The 26347-nt window shown below is 43.2% G+C and overlaps 1 protein-coding gene across 3 annotated transcripts in view; it reads left to right on the top strand.

Moving 5' to 3' along the window:
• The window catches only part of ABCA2 (ATP binding cassette subfamily A member 2), a 499989-nt gene that overhangs the window by 357165 nt on the left and 116477 nt on the right, over positions 1–26347 (top strand). For all 3 annotated transcript variants that reach the window (XM_069241449.1, XM_069241450.1, XM_069241448.1), the window contains exons 30-31: positions 17178–17509; positions 18746–18959. In XM_069241449.1, the coding sequence (XP_069097550.1) occupies positions 17178–17509; positions 18746–18959 (546 nt within the window). The remainder of the gene's footprint in view (positions 1–17177; positions 17510–18745; positions 18960–26347) is intronic.

Raw genomic sequence — 26347 nt, 5'->3', positions numbered from 1 at the left:
GACGCAATAGAATTAGTACCAAATCTACAAAAAAAACACAGGAGTTTACTCACTGTACTTTCTAATACCCAAAAAGGACAAAACTCTGAGACCAATACTAGATCTCAGAACACTAAATACCTACATCAAATCAGACCACTTTCACATGGTCACGTTACAAGACGTAATCCCACTGCTCAAACAGCAAGATTACATGACAACATTAGACCTAAAAGATGTGTATTTCCATATACCAATACATCCTTCACACAGGAAATACCTAAGGTTCGTATTCCAAGGAATACATTACCAATTCAAAGTGTTGCCATTCGGAATAACAACTGCTCCAAGAGTTTTTACAAAATGCCTGGCAGTAGTAGCTGCACATATCAGAAGGCAGCGAATACATGTGTTCCCGTACTTAGACGACTGGTTAATCAAAACCAACACGCTCAGACAGTGTTCACAGCACACAAAATATGTCATACAGACCCTTCACAGGCTAGGTTTCTCCATCAACTACGCGAAGTCACACCTTTTGCTGTGTCAAACACACCAATACTTAGGAGCGACAATCAACACAGCAAAAGGGATTGCCACTCCAAGTCCACAAAGGGTTCAAACATTTCACAAGGTAATACAGGCCATGTATCCAACACAAAAGATACAAGTCAAAATGGTAATGAAACTCCTAGGCATGATGTCTTCATGCATAGCCATTGTCCCAAACGCAAGATTGCACATGCGGCCCTTACAACAGTGCCTAGCATCACAATGGTCACAAGCACAGGGTCAACTTCTAGATCTGGTGTTGATAGACCGCCAAACATACATCTCGCTTCTCTGGTGGAACAGTACAAATTTAAACCGAGGGCGGCCTTTCCAAAACCCAGTGCCACAATACGTCATAACGACGGATGCTTCCATGACAGGGTGGGGAACACACCTCAATCAACACAGCATCCAAGGACAATGGGACATACATCAGAGGCAGTTTCACATAAATCACTTAGAACTGTTAGAAGTATTTCTAGCGCTGAAAGCATTTCAACCCATAATAACCCACAAATACATTCTTGTCAAAACAGACAACATGACAACAATGTATTATCTAAACAAGGAGGGACACACTCGACACAGTTGTGCCTCCTAACACAAAAAATATGGCATTGGGCGATTCACAACCACATTCGCCTAATAGCACAATTTATTCCAGGGACTCAGAACCAGTTGGCAGACAATCTCTCTCGAGATCACCAACAAACCCACGAATGGGAAATTCACCCCCAAATACTAAACAATTACTTTCAAATTTGGGGAACACCTCAAATAGATCTATTTACAACAAAGGAAAACTCAAAATGCCAAAACTTCGCATCCAGGTACCCACAAGATCAATCCCAAGGAACTGGTCAGGGATATTTGCGTACGCTTTTCCCCCTCTCCCTCTCCTTCCATATCTAGTAAACAGGTTGAGTCAAAACAAACTCAAACTCATACTAATAGCACCAACATGGGCAAGGCAACCTTGGTACACAACACTACTAGACCTTTCAGTAGTACCTCATGTCAAACTACCCAACAGAACAGATCTGTTAACACAACACAAACAACAGATCAGACATCCAAATCCAGCATCGTTGAATCTAGCAATTTGGCTCCTGAAATCCTAGAATTCGGGCACTTAGACCTCACACAGGAATGCATGGAGGTCATAAAACAAGCTAGAAAACCTACCACTAGACACTGCTATGCAAATAAGTGGAAAAGATTTGTTTATTACTGCCATAATAATCAAATTCAACCTTTACACGCATCTGCAAAAGAAATAGTGGGATACTTACTACATTTGCAAAAATCGAACCTAGCTTTCTCTTCCATTAAAATACATCTTACGGCAATTTCTGCCTACCTATAAATTACACACTCAATTTCATTGTTTAGGATACCAGTCATAAAGGCGTTTATGGAAGGCCTAAAGAGAATTATACCACCAAGAACACCACCAGTTCCTTCATGGAACCTCAACATTGTCCTAACACGACTCATGGGTCTACCTTTTGAGCCCATGCACTCTTGTGAAATGCAATACTTAACGTGGAAAGTTGCATTTTTAATTGCCATCACATCTCTAAGAAGAGTGAGTGAAATTCAAGCATTTACCATTCAAGAACCATTTATTCAAATACACAAAAATAAAGTTGTTCTACGGACCAATCCTAAATTTTTACCAAAAGTAATCTCACCGTTCCACTTAAATCAGACAGTAGAATTACCAGTGTTCTTCCCACAGCCAGATTCGGTAGCCGAAAGAGCACTACATACATTAGACATCAAAAGAGCACTAATGTACTACATTGACAGAACAAAACTAATTCGAAAGACAAAACAACTATTTATTGCCTTTCAAAAACCTCATACAGGAAATCCAATTTCAAAACAAGGCATTGCTAGATGGATAGTTAAGTGCATTCAAACCTGCTATCTTAAAGCTAAAAGAGAACTGCCTATTACACCAAAGGCACACTCCCCCAGAAAGAAAGGTGCTACCATGGCCTTTCTAGGAAATATTCCAATGAACGAAATATGTAAGGCAGCATCATGGTCTACGCCTCATACATTTACCAAGCACTACTGTGTAGATGTGCTAACTGCACAACAAGCAACAGTAGGTCAAGCTGTATTAAGAACATTATTTCAAACTACTTCAACTCCTACAGGCTGAACCACCGCTTTTGGGGAGATAACTGCTTACTAGTCTATGCACAGCATGTGTATCTGCAGCTACACATGCCATCGAACGGAAAATGTCACTTACCCAGTGTAAATCTGTTCGTGGCATTAGTCGCTGCAGATTCACATGCGCCCACCCGCCTCCCCGGGAGCCTGTAGCCGTTTAGAAGTAGATCTTAAACATTTGTACATTTGTAAATATATTACTTAAAACTTTATTATGTACATACGCATTCACTCCATTGCATGGGCACTATTACTAGCATACACAACTCCTACCTCACCCTCTGCGGGCAAAACAATCTAAGATGGAGTCGACGCCCATGCGCAATGGAGTCGAAATGGGAGGAGTCCCTCGGTCTCGTGACTCGAAAAGACTTCTTTGAAGAAAAACAACTTGTAACACTCCGAGCCCAACACCAGATGGCGGACTGTGCACAGCATGTGAATCTGCAGCGACTAATGCCACGAACAGATGTACACTGGGTAAGTGACATTTTCCATATATATATATATATGTTCGATGGCATGTGTAGCTGCCATCTAGTGTTGGGCTCGGAGTGTTACAAGTTGTTTTTCTTCGAAGAAGTCCTTTTTCGAGTCACGAGATCGAGGGACTCCTCCCCTTTCGGCTCCATTGCGCATGGGCGTCGACTCCATCTTAGATTGTTTTCTTTCCGCCATCGGGTTCGGACGTGTTCCTTTTCGCTCCGTGTTTCGGTTCGGAAAGATAGTTAGAATCTCGGAAATTTCGACGGTATTGTTGGCGTTCGGTATCGGGTTAGTTACAACAGATCGACACCGAATTTGTAAGAGCTCTGGTGGCTCTTCGGGGTTTTCTATCCCCCGGCGGGGCCTGGTCGGCCTGACCACGTGCATCTTCAAGGCTAATGGAACAGACCCCATTCCGCTTCTGCCCCAAATGTCACAACAAGTATCCTTATACAAATCAGCATCTGGTCTGTAATTTGTGTTTGTCTCCAGAACACAAAGAAGATACTTGTGAGGTCTGTCAAGCGTTTCGGTCGAGGAAGACGTTAAGAGACCGAAGAGCAAGAAGACTACAAATGGCGTCGGCACCGACAGGACAAAGACACTTGGAAGAGGAAGAAGAAACCTTCTCCATCGAGGATTCGGACTCGGACGAGGTCGATCCCGAACAGACGCCAAAAACCGTGAATAAGACATCAATACACAAAACTCACGGAAAAACCGCTAAAGCCCAGGGGACGCCACCGCCAACAGGCCATGGCTTAACCCGAAAAATTGGTGACCGACCATCGGCACCGAAAAAGGGCACGCTTGTGTCGAAGGTATCCGACTCCGGTCGAGATACCGGCACAGAGCAGACTCGACCCCGAGACAGCGGGTCAGAGAAATTTCGGCACCGAGAGGGCGGCACCGAAAGGAGTCGGCACCGAGAGATCAGTACGCTGAAGATTAAAAAAAAGTGTTGTCGGAACCGAAAAAGACTGCCGAAAAAGTTTCCATACTGAAACATCCGGCCTCGGAACCGAAATCAAGTTCCTACACAGAGGAACAGGGCCTGTCCTTACAAATGCAAGGAGACAGATTTGGACAGGAACTAGAGTCAGTGGAGCCAGACTACACTCAAAGAAGGCTCCACATTCAAAAAGACACAGGGAAGATCAGTACTCTTCCCCCAATTCGAATGAAGAGAAAACTTGCCTTTCAGGAGAAAGACAAGCAGCCACAGGCAAAGGTGGCAAGACAAGTAACCCCGCCACCATCTCCACCACGCTCACCACAACCATCACCGGTAGCCACTCCACCAATGATGCAGTCACCAACTCATACTGGAATGAGTCAGGATGATCCCGACGCATGGGATCTTTAATGCGCCTGTATCAGATAACAGCCCAGACTGTTACCCAGCGAGACCGTCACCACCTGAGGACAGTACAGCCTACACACAGGTGGTGTCAAGAGCAGCGGTGTTTCATAATGTCACCCTGCATGCAGAACCTATCGAGGATGATTTTTTATTTAACCCACTATTGTCCACACATAGCCAGTTCCAGAGTCTCCCTATGCTACCGGGAATGCTGAAGCACTCCAAACAGGTGTTTCAGGAGCCTGTTAAGGGCAGGGCCATTACTCCAAGGGTGGAGAAGAAGTACAAACCGCCACCAACAGACCCTGTGTACATCACGCAGCAATTAACACCAGACTCTGGTAGTAGGGGCAGCTCGCAAGAGAGCGAACTCACACACCTCAGGAGACGCTCCACCTCCAGACAAGGAGAGTCGCAAGTTCGACACTGCGGGGAAAAGGGTTGCGGCACAAGCAGCCAACCAATGGCGCATTGCCAACTCACAGGCCTTGCTGGCCAGATATGATAGAGCTCATTGGGACGAAATGCAACATTTCATAGAACACTTGCCCAAAGAGTTCCAAAAGAGAGCACAACAAGTGGTGGAGGAAGGACAGAGTATCTTGAACAATCAGATACGCTCAGCAATGGATGCAGCGGACACAGCTGCTAGGACAGTAAATACAGCAGTGACCATAAGGAGACACGCATGGCTGCGTACATCAGGATTCAAGCCGGAAATACAACAAGCTGTGCTGAATATGCCATTTAACGGACAGCAGTTGTTTAGGCCGGAGGTGGACACTGCTATTGAAAAACTCAAAAAAGACACAGATACGGCCAAAGCCATGGGCACACTCTACTCCCCACAGAGCAGAGGCACTTTTCGGAAATCACAGTTTCGGGGACAGAGCACAGAACCCTCAACCTCACAAACAAGGCCCACTTATCAAAGTCAATATCAGCTGGGAGGTTTTTGGGGACAATATAGAGGGGGACAGTTCCCAAAGAGTAGAGGGAAGTTCCAGAGTCCCAAAACTCCACAAAATAAACAGTGACTTCAAAGTCACAAATCCCCAACACATAACACCTGTGGGGGGGACACTAAGCAAGTTCTACAAACACTTGGAAGAAATAACAACAGACATGTGGGTCCTAGCCATTATCCAGCATGGTTACTGCATAGAATTTCTGCAATTCCCTCCAAATGTCCCACCGAAAACACACAACATGTCCAAACAACACATGGAACTCTTACAACTGGAGGTCCAAGCGTTGTTGCAAAAAGATGCTATAGAAATAGTACCAATTCATCAAAGAGGAACAGGTGTTTACTCCCTGTACTTTCTCATACCCAAAAAAGACAAAACTCTAAGACCTATATTAGATCTCAGAACACTAAACATCTACATCAAATCAGATCACTTTCACATGGTGACACTGCAAGACGTGATCCCACTGCTCAAACAACAAGACTACATGACAACACTAGACCTAAAGGATGCATATTTCCATATACCTATACATCCTTCCCACAGAAAGTACTTAAGGTTTGTATTCCAAGGAGTACATTACCAGTTCAAAGTGTTGCCATTCGGGATAACAACAGCGCCAAGAGTTTTTACAAAATGTCTGGCAGTAGTGGCTGCTCATATCAGGAGGCAGCAGATACATGTGTTCCCGTACCTAGACGATTGGTTAATCAAAACCAATACGCAACAACGGTGTTCACAACACACAAATTATGTCATAGAAAGCCTTCACAAACCAGGTTTCTCACTCAACTACAACAAGTCACACCTTCAACCGTGTCAAATACAACAATACTTAGGAGCAACAATCAACACAATAAAAGGGATTGACACTCCAAGTCCACAAAGGGTACAGGCTTTTCAAAACGTCATACAAGCCATGCACCTAAAACAAAACATACAGGTAAAATTAGTGATGACACTACTAGGCATGATGTCCTCATGCATAGCCATTGTCCCAAACGCAAGGTTGCACATGCGGCCCTTACAACAGTGCCTAGCATCACAATGGTCACAAGCACAGGGTCAACTTCAAGATCTAGTGTTGATAGACCGCCAAACATACACCTCGCTTCAATGGTGGAACACTATAAATTTAAACAAAGGGCGGCCTTTTCAAGACCCAGTGCCTCAATGCGTAATAACAACGGATGCCTCCATGATAGGGTGGGGAGCACACCTCAACCAACACAGCATCCAAGGACAATGGGACACTCAGCAGAGACAGTTTCACATAAATCACTTAGAACTACTAGCAGTATTTCTAGCGCTGAAGGCATTTCAACCTATAATAACCCACAAACACATTCTTGTCAAAACAGACAACATGACAACGATGTATTATCTAAACAAACAGGGAGGAACACACTTGACACAGTTGTGTCTCCTAGCACAGCAAATATGGCATTGGGCGATTCACAACCACATTCACCTAATAGCGCAATTCATACCGGCAATCCAAAACCAATTAGCAGACAATCTCTCTCGGGATCACCAACAGATCCACGAATGGGAGATTCATCCCCAAATACTAAAGACTTACTTCCAAAGGTGGGGAACACCGCAAATAGACCTATTTGCAACAAAAGAAAACGCAAAATGCCAAAACTTCGCATCCAGGTACCCACAGGCTCACTCTCAGGGCAATGCGTTATGGATGAGTTGGTCAGGGATATTTGCGTACGCTTTTCCACCTCTCCCACTCATTCCATATCTAGTAAACAAATTGAGTCAAAACAAACTCAAACTCATACTAATAGCACCAACTTGGGCAAGACAACCTTGGTACACAACACTACTAGACCTCTCAGTAGTGCCCCATATCAAGCTACCAAACAGACCAGATCTGTTAACTCAACACAAACAACAGATCAGACACCCAAATCCAGCATCGCTGAATCTAGCAATTTGGCTCCTGAAGTCTTAGAATTTGGGCATCTAGACCTTACACAGGAATGTATGGAGGTCATAAAACAAGCTAGGAAACCAACCACAAGACACTGCTATGCAAATAAGTGGAAAAGATTTGTTTATTACTGCCATAATAATCAAATTCAACCATTACACACATCTGCTAAAGACATCGTCAGCTACCTACTACACTTGCAAAAGTCAAAGTTAGCTTTTTCATCCATTAAAATACATCTCACCGCAATTTCAGCTTATTTGCAAATTACACACTCAACTTCATTATTCGGGGTCTCAGTCATAAAAGCATTTATGGAGGGTCTAAAATGAATTATACCACCAAGAACACCTCCAGTTCCTTCGTGGAATCTGAACATTGTCTTAACACGACTTATGGGTCCACCTTTTGAACCAATGCACTCATGTGACATTTAGTACTTAACGTGGAAAGTAGCTTTTCTAATAGCTATCACATCTCTCTGAAGAGTAAGTGAAATACAAGCATTTACTATACAAGAACCCTTTATTCAGATACATAAGCATAAAGTAGTTTTACGAACAAATCCTAAATTCTTACCTAAAGTCATATCACCGTTCCACTTAAATCAAACAGTGGAACTCCCAGTATTCTTTCCAGAACCAGATTCAGTAGCTGAAAGAGCATTACATACATTAGACATTAAAAGGGCACTAATGTACTACATAGATGGAACAAAACAAATTTGCAAAACAAAACAATTGTTCGTTGCGTTCCAAAAACCTCATACAGGGAATCCAATATCCAAACAAGGCATTGCCAGATGGATAGTTAAATGCATTCAAACCTGTTCTATAAAAGCAAAAAGAGAACTGCCTATTACACCAAAGGCACACTCAACTAGAAAGAAAGATGTTACCATGGACTTTCTCGGAAACATACCAATCACTGAAATATGTAAGGCAGCCACGTGGTCTACTCCTCATACATTTACCAAACATTACTGCGTGGATGTGTTAACAACACAACAAGCCACAGTAGGACAAGCAGTACTACAGACTTTATTTCAAACAACTTCAACTCCTACAGGCTGAACCACCGCTTTTGGGGAGATAATTACTTACTAGTCTATGCACAGCATGTGTATCTGCAGCTACATATGCCATCGAACGGAAAATGTCACTTACCCAGTATACATCTGTTCGTGGCATGATACGCTGCAGATTCACATGCGCCCTCCCACCTCCCCGGAAGCCTGTAGCCGTTTTAAGTTGACAAAAAAATAAATAATAATTAGACCTGTACATTTGTAAATTTGTAAATATATTACTTTTAGACACATTATGTACATACATATTTACTCCATTGCATGGGCACTATTGCTATATACACAACTCCTACCTCACCCTCTGCAGGGAAAACAATCTAAGATGGAGTCGATGCCCATGCGCAATGGAGCCGAAAGGGGAGGAGTCCCTCGATCTTGTGACTCGAAAAAGGACTTCTTCGAAGAAAAACAACTTGTAACACTCCGAGCCCAACACTAGATGACGGGATGTGCACAGCATGTGAATCTGCAGCGTATCATGCCACGAACAGATGTACACTGGGTAAGTGACATTTTCCATATATATATATATCAATGTTCGATGGCATGTGTAGCTGCAGATACACATGCTATGCATATTCTGCCATCTAGTGTTGGGCTCGGAGTGTTACAAGTTTTTTTCTGCGATGTGTTTTCGAGTCACAGGATCGAGTGACTCCTTCTCTTTGGCTCCATTGCGCATGGGCATCGACTCCATGTTAGATTGTTTTCTTTCCGCCATCGGGTTCGGACGTGTTTCCTTTCGCTCCAATAGTTCGAGTTGGAAAGTTCTACAACTCGCTAATTCTCGTTGGTATTGTTTCGATCGCTTACCATCTTCCATCGACACTTCGGTACCGTCGGGTCAAACATCTTTACTTGCCCTTCGGGGCGCCCGCGCCCAACTCTGGCTTAGTCGGGCCGACCGCGTGGAAGCCTCATGGACCGGATCCCATTCCGCTTTTGTCCTTGGTGCCACGAAAAATTTCCCTACACAGACCAACATCTCTTCTGTAATCTGTCTCTCCCCAGACCATCTGGAAGAAAATTGTGAGGCCTGCAGATCCTTCCATTCGAAGAAAACTCTCCGAGACAGAAGAGCACGAAGACACGAGATGGCGTTGAAGAGCACCGAACGTCTCGACCTCGAGGAAGAGGAGATCATGCACACAGCAGTCTCCGTCCGAGGGTCAGATTCCGAGCAGGAGTCCGAGAAGGACAGACCGGTCACGGCAGGACAGCACATGAGTACGCCTGCCCCTGTCCCAGCCAAGCCCAAACATAAGGCCTTGGGGACGCCACTGCCGGAAGGCCATGGCTCGACCCGTAAAAAGACCTTCGGTGACCAACCCACAACTTCGGCACCAAAAAAGGCCACGCCACCAAAGCCTTTGGACTCGAGCTGAAGCTCTGTCTCCAAAACTATCAGACATCGATCCTTCGAGTCGAAACCTTGAAAATCACTTTTGGATCCGAGGCCAACATCCACTCCCAGCCTTTCGATCCCAAAAACCCCAGCTTCGGAGCCGAAAAGGCCAGTTTATTCGGAGGAACATGGACTTTTGCAAGTACTTGAAGACAAGTAGAATTTTGGAGGAACAAATGGAGGATATAGATGAAAGGCAAGCCAGAATTCATATTCACAAGGACACTGGCAAAATTATAACTGCACCTCCTCTGAAGCCTAAGAGGAAGCTGGCCTTTCAGGAACAATTGGACACTGCTCAGCCACAAGCTAAAGGGCCAAAGACTAAACAAAAATCTCCACCTCCTCAATTTTCTCCTTCTCAGTCTCCTCATTTGCTTGTCTCTCCACCTACTACTCCCCAGGTGGAGAGACAATCTCCTGTACATTCATTAAATTCACAGCAAGACAATGTGGATCCATGGGATCTGTATGATCCAGATCCCATTCCCAGTAACAACCCAGACTGCTGTCCCTCCAAACCATCACCACCAGAGGATAGCACCGGATATACTCAAGTTTTAGCTAGGGCGGCATCCTACCACAATGTCGCCATGCACACTGAGGCCTTAGAGAATGATTTTAACACATTATCTTCTACACACACTACCTATCAGTCCGTTCCCATGCTTCCAGGCATGTTAAAGCATGCACACCAAATATTCCAAGAGCCAGTCAAGGCTAGGATAATTACTCCCAGAGTGGAGAAAAAGTATAAGCCACCTCCCTCTGATCCAGCCTTTATTACACAACAACTGCCTCCTGACTCTGTAGTCGTAAGCGCAGCTAGAAAGAGAGCAAACTCCCAGTCATCTGGGGATGCACCCCCATCAGACAAGGAGAGCAGAAAATTTGATGCTGCGGGCAAAAGGGTAGCATCGCAAGCAGCCAACCAATGGAGGATAGCCAACTCCCAAGCACTATTGGCTAGATATGATAGGGCCCACTGGGATGAGATGAAGGATATCGTACAACATCTCCCCAAAGACCAAAAAAAAGGGCACAACAAATAGTCGAGGAAGGGCAGGCTATTACAAATAATCAAATCAGATCAGCCCTAGATTCTGCAGACACAGCAGCTAGAACAATTAATACTGCTGTTACTATAAGGAGACACGCGTGGCTTATGTCTTCAGGGTTTAAGCCTGAAATTCAACTGGCAGTCCTTAATATGCCGTTTAATCAAAAACAGCTTTTTGGCCCCGAGGTAGACACGGCTATTGAGAAAATAAAAAAGGATTCGGACACCGCTAAAGCCATGGGTGCTTTGTATACAAATCAATACAGGGGGTCCTTTCGGAAACCTCAATACAGAGGTGGATTTAGAACCCAAACACCTGAGGCATCCACCTCACAATTAAAGTCAACCTACCAACCTCAATACCAACGAGGTGGGTTTAAAGGCAATTACAGAGGCCAATACCCCAGAGGCAGGGGAAAATAGCAATCAACCAAACAAGCCTCACAGCAGCCAAAGCAGTGACTTACTCCATCTCTTCCCAACTCACACCTCACCTGTGGGGGGAAGACTGCAAAGGTTCCACAACAATTGGCTACCCATTACAACAGAGAACTCGGTATTATCTATTATCCGCAATAGCTATTGCATAGAATTGGCACAAATTCCCCCAAATATTCCACCAAAACCACACAATCTCTCCACCCAACATATCTCAATGTTGCAAGAAGAAGTAAAATCGCTAGTACTCAAACAAGCGATAGAGCTTGTGCCACAAGATCAAATAGGAACAGGAGTTTACTCACTGTATTTCCTTATCCCCAAAAAAGACAGAACCTTAAGACCAATATTAGATCTCAGAACCCTCAATCTTTACATCCTGTCAGAACACTTTCACATGGTATACTACAGGATGTGGTCCCACTGCTACAGCAGCAAGATTTCATGGCAACATTAGACCTCAAGGATGCGCATTTTCACATACCCATCCATCCAGCGCAAAGAAAATACGTCAGGTTTGTAATTCAGGGAAAACATTACCAGTTCAAAGTGTTACCCTTCGGGATAACAACAGCTCCCAGAGTTTACAAAATGCCTGGCAGTAGTAGCTGCCTACCTAAGAAGACAACACATTCATGTCTTCCCATATCTCGACGATTGGCTAATAAAATCCAACAGTCATACACAGTTTCAAAACCATACACATTATGTAATACAAACCCTACACACCCTAGGGTTCTCCATAAACTACCAAAAATCGCACCTACAACCTGCGCAAATTCAACAGTGTTTAGGAGCCACACAGCACTTGCAAGCCCAAGTCCACAAAGAATACAAGCTTTTCACAATGTATTGACACAAATACAGCCAGGCCAACGGCACACTGTCAAATTCGTCATGAAACTGTTGGGCATGATGGTATCATGTATCGTCATTGTCCCACATGCAAGATTAAATATGCGGCCTTTACGACAGTGCCTTGCACAGCAATTGTCACAGGCACATGGTCAACTTCACGATCTAGTGTTGATAGACCGCCAAACACGCATATCAATTCAGTGGTGGAATTCCACAAATCTAAACAAAGGGCGGCCTTTTCAAGACCCTGTGCCTCAGACCATACTTATAACAGATGCATCAATGATTGGCTGGGGGGCACACCTCAACAATCACAACATTCAAGGACAATGGGACGCCAAACACAAAAAGTTTCATATAAATCACCTAGAATTGCTAGCCGTATTCCTAGCACTCAAAGCTTTTCAGCCTCTTCTCACTCACAAGAACATCCTTATCAAAACAGACAACATGACAACAATGTATTACCTAAACAAACAAGGAGGGACCCATTCATCCCAACTGTCCCTCCTAGCCCAAAAGATTTGGCAATGGGCAATCCACAACAACATTCACCTGGTAGCACAATACATTCCAGGGATACACAACCAATTGGCAGATGTTCTCAGCCGAGATCATCAACAAACACACGAGTGGGGAAATTCATCCCCAAGTGCTTCAAACATACTTTCACCACTGGGGAACACCAGACATAGACCTATTCGCCACCAGCGAAAACGCAAAATGTCAAAACGTCGCAACCCGGTACCCACATCCTCTATCCAAAGGCAATGCTCTCTGGATAAATTGGTCAGGGATATTTGCTTACGCTTTTCCCCCTCTCCCGTTCATTCCATTTCTAGTCAACAAACTGCGTCAAAACAAACTCAAACTCATAATTATAGCACCAACGTGGGCACGTCAACCCTGGTACACAACACTATTAGATCTGTCAATTGTACCACATATCAAATTCCCGAACAGACCAGATCTGTTAACACGAAACAAACAACTGATCAGGCATCCATATCCCAAAATACTCAATCTAGCGATTAGGCTCCTGAAATCATAGTTTGGATATCTACAACTACCAACTGAGTGTATGGAAGCAATTAAACAAGCAAGAAAACCCACTACCAGGCAGTGTTATGCAAACAAATGGAAAAGAATTGTGTATTACTGTCAATCTAAACAAATTATCCCCTTTCAGCATCAATACAAGATATTGTAAGTTATTTGCTTCATTTACAAAAGGCAAATTTAGCCTTTTCGTCCATTAAAATACATCTTACTGCAATCTCTGCGTACTTGCAAAATATACAACACAGCTCTTTATTTAGAGTCCCTGTTATTTAAGCCTTCATGGAAGGATTAAAACGCATCATTCCACCTAGAAACGCCTCCAGTGCCTTCGTGGAATCTAAACATAGTGCTCACATGACTTATGGGTCCACCATTTGAACCTATGCACTCATGTCAGATTCAATACCTAAGATGGAAAGTTGCCTTCCTAGTTGCAATTACTTAATTAAGAAGAGTTAGTGAAATCCAAGCTTTTACAATTCAAGAACCGTTCATCCAAGTACACAAACATAAAGTTGTACTTCGAACTAATCCTAAATTTCTCCCAAAAGTTATATCACCGTTTCATATGAATCAAACAGTGGAACTACCAGTCTTCTTCCCACAGCCAGACTCTGTAGCAGAAAGAGCCCTGCATACATTAGATGTTAAAAGAGCCTTACTGTATTACATAGATAGAACAAAATCATTTAGGAAAACCAAACAGTTATTTGTGGCGTTCCAAAAACCACATACTGGTAACCCTATTTCAAAGCAAGGGTTAGCTAGATGGATAGTAAAATGTATCCAAACATGTTACCTAAAAGCTAAACGGCAGCTATTAATTACACCTAAAGCACATTCCACATGGAAATAGGGGCTACAATGGCTTTCTTATGTAACAAACCAATGGCCGAAATTTGTAAAGCAGCCACTTGGTCAACACCGCATACATTTACCAAACATTACTGTGTAGACGTCTTAGCAACACAGCAGGCCACAGTAGGACAGGCTGTACTAAGAACACTATTTCAAACAACTTCAACTCCTACAGGCTGACTTCCGCTTATGGGAGGTTAAACTGCTTTGTAATCTATGCATAGCATGTGTATCTGCAGCTACACATGCCATCGAAGGGAAAATGTCACTTACCCAGTGTACATTTGTTCGTGGCATGTTCCGCTGCAGATTCACATGCACCCTCCCACCTCCCCAGGAGCCTGTTGCCGTTTAAGTTCAACATTCACTTGTACATGTGTGTGTGTGTGTGTGTGTATGTATGTGTGTATGTGTGTATATATATATATATATATTCCATTTGCATGGACATCTCTTTTCTTTATACTCTGTCACTCCTACCTTACCATCTGCGGGAAAACAATCTAACATGGAGTCGATGCCCATGCGCAATGGAGCCAAAGAGGAGGAGTCACTCGATCACGTGACTCGAAAACACTTCTTCGAAGAAAAACAACTTGTAACACTCCGAGCCCAACACTAGATGGCAGAATATGCATAGCATGTGAATCTGCAGCGGAACATACCCAGTGTACATCTGTTTGTGGCAAGTGACCTTTTCCATATATATATATATATATATATATATATAATGCTCATATAAAGGGGAAATATCCAAACAACGCTCCTTCATCAGTAGAAAGGTAAATGTGTGCATCTCCAGCAGAATATAGAGAGTAGTTTGTTTATTTGGCAACACACTCGACATGTTGACACTCATGGGCATCTTTAGTATTTATATATTGTGAACATGTTTCTTTGCTGATAACCATGACATTTTTCATTTACTCACTTTTTATTCACATAGAACACGAATATAAACCTATTCCAAGATGGTGTAGCTTCAGTAATACAGAAGCAGTCCTTTTATTTGTGTTAAGGGGTTCTTCACAGTATTTATTGTCTGTTTTTTATTTTGTTTAACCACTTGTGACCATGACACCATGAGTGTCGAAACGCGTTGAGTGTGTCACTAAATAAAGAAATTACTCTCTATATTCTGCTGGAGGTGCAAACATTTTCCTTTCTACTGGTGAAGGAGCATTGTTTGGATGGATGGATGGATGGATGGATGGATGGATGGATGGATGGATGGATGGATGGATGCAAGGATGGATGGAAGGATGGATGGATGGAAGGAAGGATAGATGGATGGAAGGATAGATGGATGGAAGGATAGATGGATGGAAGGATAGATAGATGGAAGGATAGATAGATAGATGGAAGGATAGATAGATAGATGGAAGGATAGATAGATAGATGGAAGGATAGATAGATAGATGGAAGGATAGATAGATAGATAGATAGATAGATAGATAGATAGATAGATAGATAGATAGATAGATAGATAGATGGAAGGATAGATGGATCCATATCCCATTGGCGGTCGCCATTGGGCACTTATAGTTAGGATCGTGTTTCTATAGGAAATTCATTTTTTGTGTTGCTAATAACTTGGGCGCCATATGACAACTCTTCACAAAACTTTCCAAAAATTACTACTTTTTGACTGGTTTGTGCTTGGAAAGTTTCGGAGTGATCCATCAAGCGGGGACCAAGGAAAAACAGGGGTGCCAAAATGATTTTCCACAATTATTTTCTCCATAGGAACTTTAGACACAACTGCAGCCCAAAACGCTGAATACAGTTACACCATATTTATCAGAAAGCTAGATCTTGGTGCAGTAAGAGTTTTTGAGAAATTAAAAGTTTTTATATCTAGGGACATCGCGCATAAGGCTCCTGCTGAAATCTGATTGGCTGCCACTACCTCAACCAGGATGTGATGGCAGCTGTTTAAGGACTCAGGACTCAGTCCCAAGACCTAAAAAACATAAAAGACACAAGGGGGAAGGGTACAGATACCCTGACTCCCTAGGCCTTGTGGTGGGCCAACCCAAGCCTTCAAAGGCCCTGGAGACCCTGTCTCCTGGGGCCGCTAATTTTTGTAAGTGGGAGGGAGGCCATGTGTGGCCTAGTCCATTATTAGTAAAAGTTGTTCTCTAGCTGTAGCCTCTTCTTTCCTTGTCCATCATGGAGACTGTGCTCTTCAACCTTCTCAGCCATGATCAGAATGATCTGACCTAGGTTGCTGCTATAACTCAGGTAAGGACTCAACACCTCACCACTGCATTTTATGTGTATGTTGATATGTATAGCTTGGCATTGTAGCTGTAGTAGCCTTTTGTGTCCAAGTATTAAGTGTCAGGACTTCCATACATTTGCACACAGTGCTACTCCATTTTCACAATTTGATGAAATGGTTATGACAATATCTTTGATCTGAGATGCTAGCTGCATCAGCCTGTTTCGTCCATATCTATTCTCTGGAGTGAGGCCTCCTAGCTGTGATTAGTGGTAATGCAGCCTTGTAACTGCACTTCATTTCTGTAAATATGTATTGCTTCTGAGTGAAACAGAGTTCCTTCTCAGCATCACCCTGTTTTTTGGCAAGCAGTAGGTGAATTCCAAATGTTCTGTATTAAAAAAAAATAGTGATGGGTTTTGTAGAGATATAATTTCATTAACCTTATTATTCCAAGTGGGCCAGAAGGGGTGGAAAAACTTGGGGAAGGTCAGAGATTTGAAAGGGCCTTTGGGTACTGCATTATGTAGGAGAATGGATAGTACCCTTCATGTCCTGTATTGTCTTGCCCTGCTGTTACTTGTGTAGTAGATGAACTTAGTCCTGTGTATTACATTTCCATGTTGGGAGGAGGCAGATCTTAAGTCAATTTTTTGGTGTTTCCTCTCAACCTATTGAACAAATTTGTTCTCCTTTTTTCAGGATAAAGCTGTCACCTGATGCTAGTCCTCAGCAGCTGGTAGCCACCTTCCATCTTCCTTCTGGCATCGGGGCCACTTGTGTCTTGAAGACTCCATTCAACAGCACACTGGATCTTCTTGTGCAGCCTCTCAACTTAAACAGTCATCAATCCAAGATGCTGGCGGCCAAGTACTTTGATGCCATGTGTGTGGACTCATTCACCCAGGGGCTGCCCCTCTCCAACTTTGTTCCTCCTCCCCCTTCACCGGCTCCATCTGATTACCCGGTTTCTTTGGATGATGATCTCTTGCGCTTGTGGAATGCTACCATGACTTATTCTACTCCTGTTAAAGGTAAAAACCTAGTTGAGGTGATGCTCCTGCTTTTTCACTAGGAGGGCAATGGCCATGAAGGGAAGTTACACAAATGGACCTCAGTGTGTCAGATATTAACACCCAGTGTTGTGTCTTGGGGAACCCTACTAAATTTTTCACTGTCACTCACAGACCTTCCTGATAATATTGCCTGTGTGGAATGCTGCTCAGTGAGTTAGTGCACCGGCTGCATTTCACTTGTAGCAATCTTTAGGCCTAAGATTCAAATGTTAGCAGGTTGGTACAGCATTCGCTACTTATGAGTTCATGACCTTGGTAATATTAGTTATTTGCATCACCACAGAAGTGCATCAGTGGAGGTAGCAGGGCAATGACTGTTTAAAGCATGGCCCTGCCTTCCAGGCACCCTTGGAGATTGTGCACTCTAATTGCTTTGTGCTTGTGACTGAATAAAACTGACCTATCCACGGAGATATGGCTCACCTCTGGTGCTGTCTTAGGACTTCTGTGTGTCCAGGTTCAACCTAACAGTGTCAGTTGATGCATTTGAGTCAAAGGCAAAAGTGGCCCGTTTTTGGCATGTACTGCCTTTGAGTCTTGATAAAGCAGTATTTGGAGTTTGCTTAAACAGCTCTGTGTGACACATGGAGAGGACAATTCCAGTGAGACATTGAAATTGGTGGTTGGAAGGAACCCTTGAGGAAGAATGGGCACTCACTAAAACAAAATAATCAAATGCATGCTTATCTATTAATAAACAAGAAGAACCGGTACAACAAAACTAGAGTTGTCAATAACTGTGTTAACATTTCTTCTCCTGATTGTTCCTTTGTACCTTTCTGGCACTTTCCTGACTCTGCTCCTTATCAAGTTCTACTGGCGCTCACTCTTTTGCTGATTGTTACTTTTCTGTTCACCCTTTTATGAATTCTTCCAGTCCACCTCTATCCCTGTTACTCACTTTCTTTGGCCACCTCCTGTGTCTCTTTTCCCTCTTGGTTTATATTACTCTCCCTCTTGTATTTCTTTGCTGTCTTTATTTTCCATCTCTTTCTATCCATGTTCTCTCCCTCACCCTTCTGCCACTTTTTTTCCCATATCTCTTCTTTTACCCATTTTTTTTCTTACCAGTCTGTTCTCTTACAGTTCTTCCTCCATATCTTGTTGTTTCTTAGCCCTCACTGTTGCTGAATCACCTCCTTCTTGTTCTCTTTCACTTGGTTTGGTAAGCAGTGTGTTTTCCTTATTTTGCAGAAACCATCACCTCAGCACCCTCCCTGCCTCATCTCATCCATGAGCCCCTCCGTTGCACCTGTTCAATGCAGGGTACTGGCTTTTCCTGCCCCAGTGGTGTTGGAGGTCATCCGCCCCTGATGAAGGTTGTGACCGGTGACATCTTAGTGGACATCAGTGGACGTAATGTCTCAGAGTATCTCCTGTTCACATCGGATCGCTTCCGCTTGCACAGGTGAGGGGACTATTGAAATGGGAGACTCCTAAGGGTTCTCATGTTCTGCAGCTCTAGAGGGCCCAGGGTGAAAGGAAGCTTCTTCAACCATCCGCCAGCTCTGCTAAACTGCCTGGGTTCTGGGGCCTTTTGCTGTCAGGACCACTGTCTGTATTGGGCATCTGAGTAGCCATCACTGTTGGGTCCTGTGGCCATGCTGGGGTTCTTAGTAGAAGTTGTTGAAGAGGAGAGTTGTGTGGAGGGAGTGCTCCTAGACCATCTGTCTTGTGTAGAACCATGTTTAGGTTAGAGACTTGGTACATGAAATACAACAGCAGGTGAGGAATTTCAGGCCACTAGTCTGAATATGTGTTCTGTACATAGAACACTCATATACTGCTTACTCAGTAGCCTTTATGATTAGGAGTGAGTTTGGTACCCTTGCCCCATAGCTGTAGCAAGCACATAGAGCTGGGCACAACTCCAGGTATTGGGTGTCTCCCCAAGGTTAATTTATCCAGTTTCCTTAAACACTGAAAAGGTGATGAAGGATTGCTTCATCACAGTGAATCAATGTCAATCACAGTGGGTAGCATTTCCATCCCATAGTTTTTCGCTCACTCTGCTGCTCTAGACAAAGGCCTACGTTATGTAAATCAGTACTAACCCTGCTCTTCTTGGGAAAAGTCCATCATCAGAGGCTCAACAAGCAAACTCATGCCACTTTCGGCCTTCGTAGGCCTTGTCGGTGATGTAATGCTTATATCATATAGCAGAGTGTACAAGGAGCCCACATCTTGGCATTCTCTGGCACACACTCACTCACTCACATTTACATTCACTCACTCTGGCACTCTTACTCACTCTCATTCAGAAGCCCACACATTTTCATAAACGCCAAAAACAAATATAGGTTCCTTACATCGGGAGTAATTACTTTGAGATAAGTACATCAGCAGGACCTTTTACATCTAAAGCTTTTCCATCAGCAGTCCCTTACTTTGCATAATTTAAAGTCCTTTTTTTGTTCATAAATGTCATTACTTTAATTACTGTTTCTTAAAACTTAGCGATTTTAATTCATTTCTACAAGTGCTTAGCACACTATATATACATTTTAAATGAAAATTGAATTTAATAGTTTAAGAGGACTACATTTAATACTTTAAATTAGATTTAGAATTTTATTTTCCACATTAATTACACAATAATAATTATATAGCTAATGTGATTTTAAAATATATTTCAGTTTTTTAAAATAATTGTATAGCAAGCTATCAATTTATATTTAATTAAATTAATCGTGAATATTTTGATTCCAATTCTAAATATATAACTTATAATTATTAATCAACATTGTTTTATACTTTTTATAAAATATCCTTTTTAAGCACCATTAAAAAAAAAAAAAAAAAAATGACTCCCAAATCACTAATCACCTTGAACTCTAAAATCCTCCTTACCCCCAAATCGTCCCCTTCATCTGAATTCAAAAAATCCCATTCCCCTAAACCACTTTTCTCCCTTGAACTATAAGATCCTTACTGTCCATTGCTGAATTCTAAAAAAAAAAAAAAAAAAACCTTATCCCCAAGCTACTCCCCACCCTTAAACCCTAAATACCCCTTATCTCACAAGAAAGTGTTCATCCCTGAACCCTAAAAAAAAAAAACCTTACACCCCCAAATCACCACCCACTCCTGAACCCTAAAACACCTTACCCCCAAATCACTACCCACCACTCCTTACCCTTTAAAACTGGATCCATCCCTGTACCCTAAACAAATCTTACCCCACAAATCACAACCCATCCTTGAACCCTAAAAAAAACCTTACCCCACATATTATTTCCTTCCTCTTAAAACCTAGCAAAACACATTACACCTCAAAATACTACCCATTCCTGAACCCCAAGAAGAACGTATTTCTCAAATCATTATCCACCCCTGAATACCAAAAAACCCTTACCACCAAATCACTACTCCCCTTATAGTCCTCCATACCCTATGACCCTAAAAAAGGTAACTTACTTGCATTTTAAATTTAATTTTAAAATTAATTACACATAACTCAATTTCTTATGCCCATTTCTTACACATATTCTCACCTTGTTAATACCTCCAAGCACCACACGGGATCTGGAGGGTTTTTTAGCGTTGCTCCCTCACGACAGCTCCTGGTGTTCTGTGTCTCCACAGCATCTTAGTCCCTGGGAGTGATGCTGGAGCCATACATATATGCACCACTTGTGCGCGTTTACATCACTTCATTTCTTTTTTGGGAGATCCAAAGCTCATTCCCAAACTTTCTTCTAGTCTTTTGATGAATTTTTCTCAGCCCTGGTGCCGGTTGAGAACACAAACCAGCTCCTCTTCTTCGAGGCTCTTCCTGTGAACGATTTTCCTTGCACACAAAGTAATCCGGTAAGTCTAAATCTAAGGAAAAAACACAAGAAAATGAAGCAGGATTCTTTAATGTCTTGCCACTCTTGAACAGAGAAGTTATGGGACATCAAGATGCCTCCCTGTTCTTTTACAGAGGAACTAATTTCACAGCCTTTCTTGATGCACCCTGAGTTCCCCGGTCCATCAGTGGTGCAGCAACAGGAAGGAAGCAATGTTGCGAATTTACAGCACACTTATGACTCCCTCTGGTGTGCCTTAGGGCCCCAAGGATCTGCGAAGGCCACCAGTCAGATTACAGTTGGCAGATCCATCCTCTGTGCTGTCAGTGCCTCCTGACCCCGCTGTGGGATCCGCCCTGACTCTGGGACCGAAGGCCAACCAGGTTCCACAAACCATGCCTGTCCCAGCCATATGGAAGCTGTCTCAGACACCACTTGTGCCAGAAAAGGACCGAATTGTTTTGTCAGACTCGAAGCTGAATCTGACACAGCCTCACCCGAAGCTGCATCCCCCACAGCTTAGAGTCAGAAGACAGTCAGCATGGTTTTGATGATGGGGATGTACCATCCCATTATTATGATAAGAGTTAAATGGACCTACAAGAGGCCACTAGATTTCCCTGACACTGGGTTGATTTCCACCCTCTGGCCATTCCAGTGAACAATAAGCCTCTTTTGCTTTGGTAATCTGGCGTGCAGCTGAAGTTTTCAACCTACATTTCTCGCCCATTGAGGTCAAAACATATGTCCTAACTGAAGTCCTACAGCGTTGGCAGGTTTCCACAAAACAGGTCCCCTTTAATAAAGCTCTGACAGATACACTGGTGGGCACTTTGGTCAGACCATGTTCTTGCCTACTGGTAAATAGGAAAGTGGCTAGATGGCACAGACCTGCCCCAGTTTAAAAGGCCTTTTCTTATGCAGCACCCTTCGCCTGAGAGTTTGGGGGTCCAGGCATCTCCAAGTACACTGAACCCACACTCATTTATCACTGCACCTCTATTTGAAGGCATTTCGAAAGAAGATATTTTCCTCTACTCGTTGTGCCCTCTTTTCGGCCGGGGCCAGCTTCATTATGTGGCGATCCTCATTCACACTGTGGGACAAGATTAGCAAATCCTGCTGAAAGTCCCTTGCAAATATTGCAGCAATGTAGTGCAGATAATTCAGGAGTCTCAAGATGCACCAAAGTACATCACCCGCTCTGGGCTGTAAACTACTGACTGCAGTTGGTACCAGTGGGGTGCTTCTGCGTCACGCATGGATAAAATCAATGGGTTTCTCGGTTGACAGCCAAGAGTCCAATATGGACATGCAATTTGACAGCACTCCTCTCTTCATAGGTGAAGTGGACAGTGGACTCTCTTGGCCTGTCTGCAACTGTGAGTCCTGAGCATTTTTGCTATTTTCGAGGCTTCATCAGGGGTTTAGCTCCCTCTCCCAGTCCTTTCAAGGCTGACGTGTGGGATCCAGCTGACAATGTTCAGGCCCTTGGGGGCAGGGTTCTTCCCAGCCCCCTGTTGGAGGCAGGATAAGTTATTTCCTCCACTGGTGGCAGAACATCACACCCGACAAACGGGTGCCCCAGGTAGTCCAACAAAGATATGCCCTGCCATTGCCATTCAACTTGTTGCATATCCCAGTATGCCAAAGCAGCTCTTGGAAGACCATTTTGTCCATTTTCAGCAGAAAATCCACGGTCTTTTGGACAAAGGAGCCATCAAGGAAGTCTCGGCATCTCAAATGGGGAAAGATTGGCACTCCCATTATTCCCTGGTGCCTAAGAAGGACGAAAACCTTCAAACTATTTTAGATTCATGCCCTGTCAACTTCTTCCTGGAAAAGGACAAGTTCAAAATACTCACTTTGACCCAGATTCTATCTGCCATGGATCTAGGGGGCAGCATGGTGGCCCTGTACATGCAGGACAAAGATGTGTCATCCTAGCGGCCAGGCATCCATCTACAAAATCTGATTATGCAGGCCACTGGGATAAATTTTTTGATTGGTATCATTCCCATCATTCAAACTCATTGCAAGCAAAGTTGTGGGGTGTTTTGCTTTTTTTTGTACTGTCCTTAACTCAGCAAGGACTTGCCGTGCGTGCTGTTAAAGGTTATGAATTATTATTATTATTATTAGGTGCTGTTAAAAGTTATGCCACTTGTTGTTCTGCATTTGCCCCCACCAAATTCCTTGCTCAAATTCTCAGTTGTGACGTGTTTTCTTAAAAAAAAAAAAAAAAGTGCGTCTTCCCAAACCTTTTGCAATGCTACAGTGGAACCTTAATTTGGTTTCCACGTTTGTCAGGTGTACTCCATTTGAGTTGATGCACAGCTGTACCTTGAGTCCCATGACACGTGTTAACATCAGTGTGTTGCATGAGTGAACTGCAGGCTCCATTCAGCTCCTTTTTCCACATACTGATTTTGAGGACCGGAACAGCATTTCTGCTAAAGGTTCTGACTCCCTTTCGTATCTGACAATTCATCACGCTTTTGGCTTTCTTTTCTCCTCCTCACTCCTCGGAAGAGGAGGAGAAGAGACTCCATGAGCTGGACCCCAAAAGAGCCTTAAGTTTTTACATTGTTGTACAAAATACCATCTGGTGGGCAATCAGTCTTTTGTTGGGTTCTCAGAGATAAAGAAAGGTAACGTGTGAAGAAACGGACTTTGTCTAGGTGGATAGTTCTTTGCATTAAGATTTGCTAGATATTGTGCAAGAATCAGAAAAGGAAAGGACCGGGGGCTCATTCCACTAGGGCCAAGGGTGCTAACAATTTGTTGGCATGTGGCATGTCTCTGCTTGAAAACGGCCAGATCACGACATGGGCTTCAGTGCGCACATTCACAAAGCACTATAGCCTTGACAGCCATGTCCAATGGAAGTACATTTTACTCACTTGGTCCTGTAGGATTTTGTGGACCGGGCCCACTCCATAGACCCTCCACTTTGGGAGGTACTGCTTTGGCATCTGTTCTCAAGGTGTAATATCTGTGGTTAGAAGTTTCCATCAGAAAATCAACTTGCTTATCTTCAGTAATGCTTTTTCTTGTGGATATTCTACCTAACTGTTAGTTCCTCGCTGCCCTCCCACCATATTGTCCTATGCAGTGGTCTTTTCTTAGCATGGGGAAAGGTTCCAAACTAGACATCTGCACATTGGGACCTCCAGTTGTTTTTGTGCTTTGCATCAGAAGACACAGAGCGAGTTGAGAAAGAAACTGACGGCACACAAGGTTGAGGCTTATATATGGCTCTGCTCCATCACTTATGGGTGGAATGAAGTCAATACAGAGCCACACGGGCCCACCTGGTGGCAGGCAACCTGGATCTGGAAAATTTCCAGATCCAGTCTGGCACCTGGGGGATATTCTAAAATTGAGGAGTCAGCTGTTAGAGTATCCACCAGAAAGACTTTCTGAAGTTAAGTAACTTGTTCAATAGTGGCACTGCTATTTCAAGAAGGCCTTGCTGAAAGGTGAAGAGGACTCGGGGCATGAAAGATATGAATCCTCAGGATGACTCATATTAGTTCAGATGGTTTAGTTTCTAAAATTGATAACCCTTATTCACTCCTCTGTCACCCCAGGCAACGCTAAGACGCAGGTTGTTGTAGTGGTTGCAATACGTGGGGGCACCTGCCAGACCTTAAAGTTAAATAGGATACTTTTGCGAGTATGGCTGTCTGGACAAGCGGCAAGATCTTATTGAAAAGGCAGTATTTTCCAAACTTGTAGATCCATAATTGAGATGACTTCCTTACATGGTGGAAACAAGAGTAGGAGGATCTGAATATGAGAAACCTTTGGTCTGAAAACAAGATCCAATTCAATTTTACCAGAGGCACAGAGCTCATTCTGGCAGTGCTGGCTTATTTTGCATGTGAGCAGAATATAGTCTTGATGGACAATACCACTTGCATGTGATATGTCAACGAACGTGGGTTCAGCACAAGTAGGTTGTGTGTGGAAGAAAACATGTTTGGCATTAGGACATCCTTAGAGCCATCCACTATCATGTTACATGAAGACAGTGCTCAAGAGAATATTCTGTCAGCTACAGAGATTGTATCACAAAAGTAGACTTTATCCAGATGTTGTTTCAAAGCCTTTCAAGATGGGGACTTATGTACAAGTTAATGTCTTTGCAACTCAGTATTTTTCCATCCCCAGTATTTGGAGATGGTCCATTCTGAAGCGTAAGGTTCTCTCCACATTCCATTTGTGCAACTTTTCTTAAAAAGATTCAGAAAGCTTCAGACAACAATGTTGATGCTCAAAACTGAACCAAATGCATTTGTTATACCAAACTTTATTTTCTCTCTAAAGAGGGATAGTCACAACTGCCATTTTATCAATGTGTTTATTCATTGAAGACATGAAACACAGACCTACATCTGAGTAGCATGGCATTGGGAAAGCTGTGGTTTATTATGTTTTCTCTTTCTGATGACATAGTGGGTATCCTGGTGAATATTTGGTGCAAGCACATATGGAAAATGTACAGAAGAAGGTGGTTTACATTTTGTAAGAGTATATTCAGAGACCTATTAACCCTCCTTGGAACTTTTTTGTCTGTAGTGATGGATGTGTATTTGCATGCTGCCTGAGAAGATCTGTCTGTCATGGTCTACCATGAGGAATTATTTTACTCTACTTTCCATCTTTTAGAAGAAGTCTAATGATTCTTAATTCTTGGAGATTCATATGGCATCTCAGTGTTTGAGGCAAATGGTGAGCAGATTTCCATGGGTGCCTAATATGGCAGGTCAGTGGGATCTCAACTTGTTGTTGAGGCTCTATGAAATGAGCTTTTACACAGTTATCATGGAATTAATCTTTTGATGGCAGCTACACTGGCTATGGAGGGTGAGTCAGAAACTTTTGTTAGTAGATTTGGTGTACATTGTGTTTCCACCTGACCAAGTATTCTGAAGGGTAAATTGATATTTTCTTCCCAACATGGTTACATAATTTAAATCGAACTAATCCATACTGGTGA

This window comes from Pleurodeles waltl, chromosome 6 (assembly GCF_031143425.1).
Source record: "Pleurodeles waltl isolate 20211129_DDA chromosome 6, aPleWal1.hap1.20221129, whole genome shotgun sequence".
In the NCBI taxonomy this organism is placed as follows: domain Eukaryota; kingdom Metazoa; phylum Chordata; class Amphibia; order Caudata; family Salamandridae; genus Pleurodeles; species Pleurodeles waltl.
The sequence above is the reverse complement of the archived record's forward strand: the minus strand, read 5'-3'. Positions and strand labels throughout refer to the sequence as shown.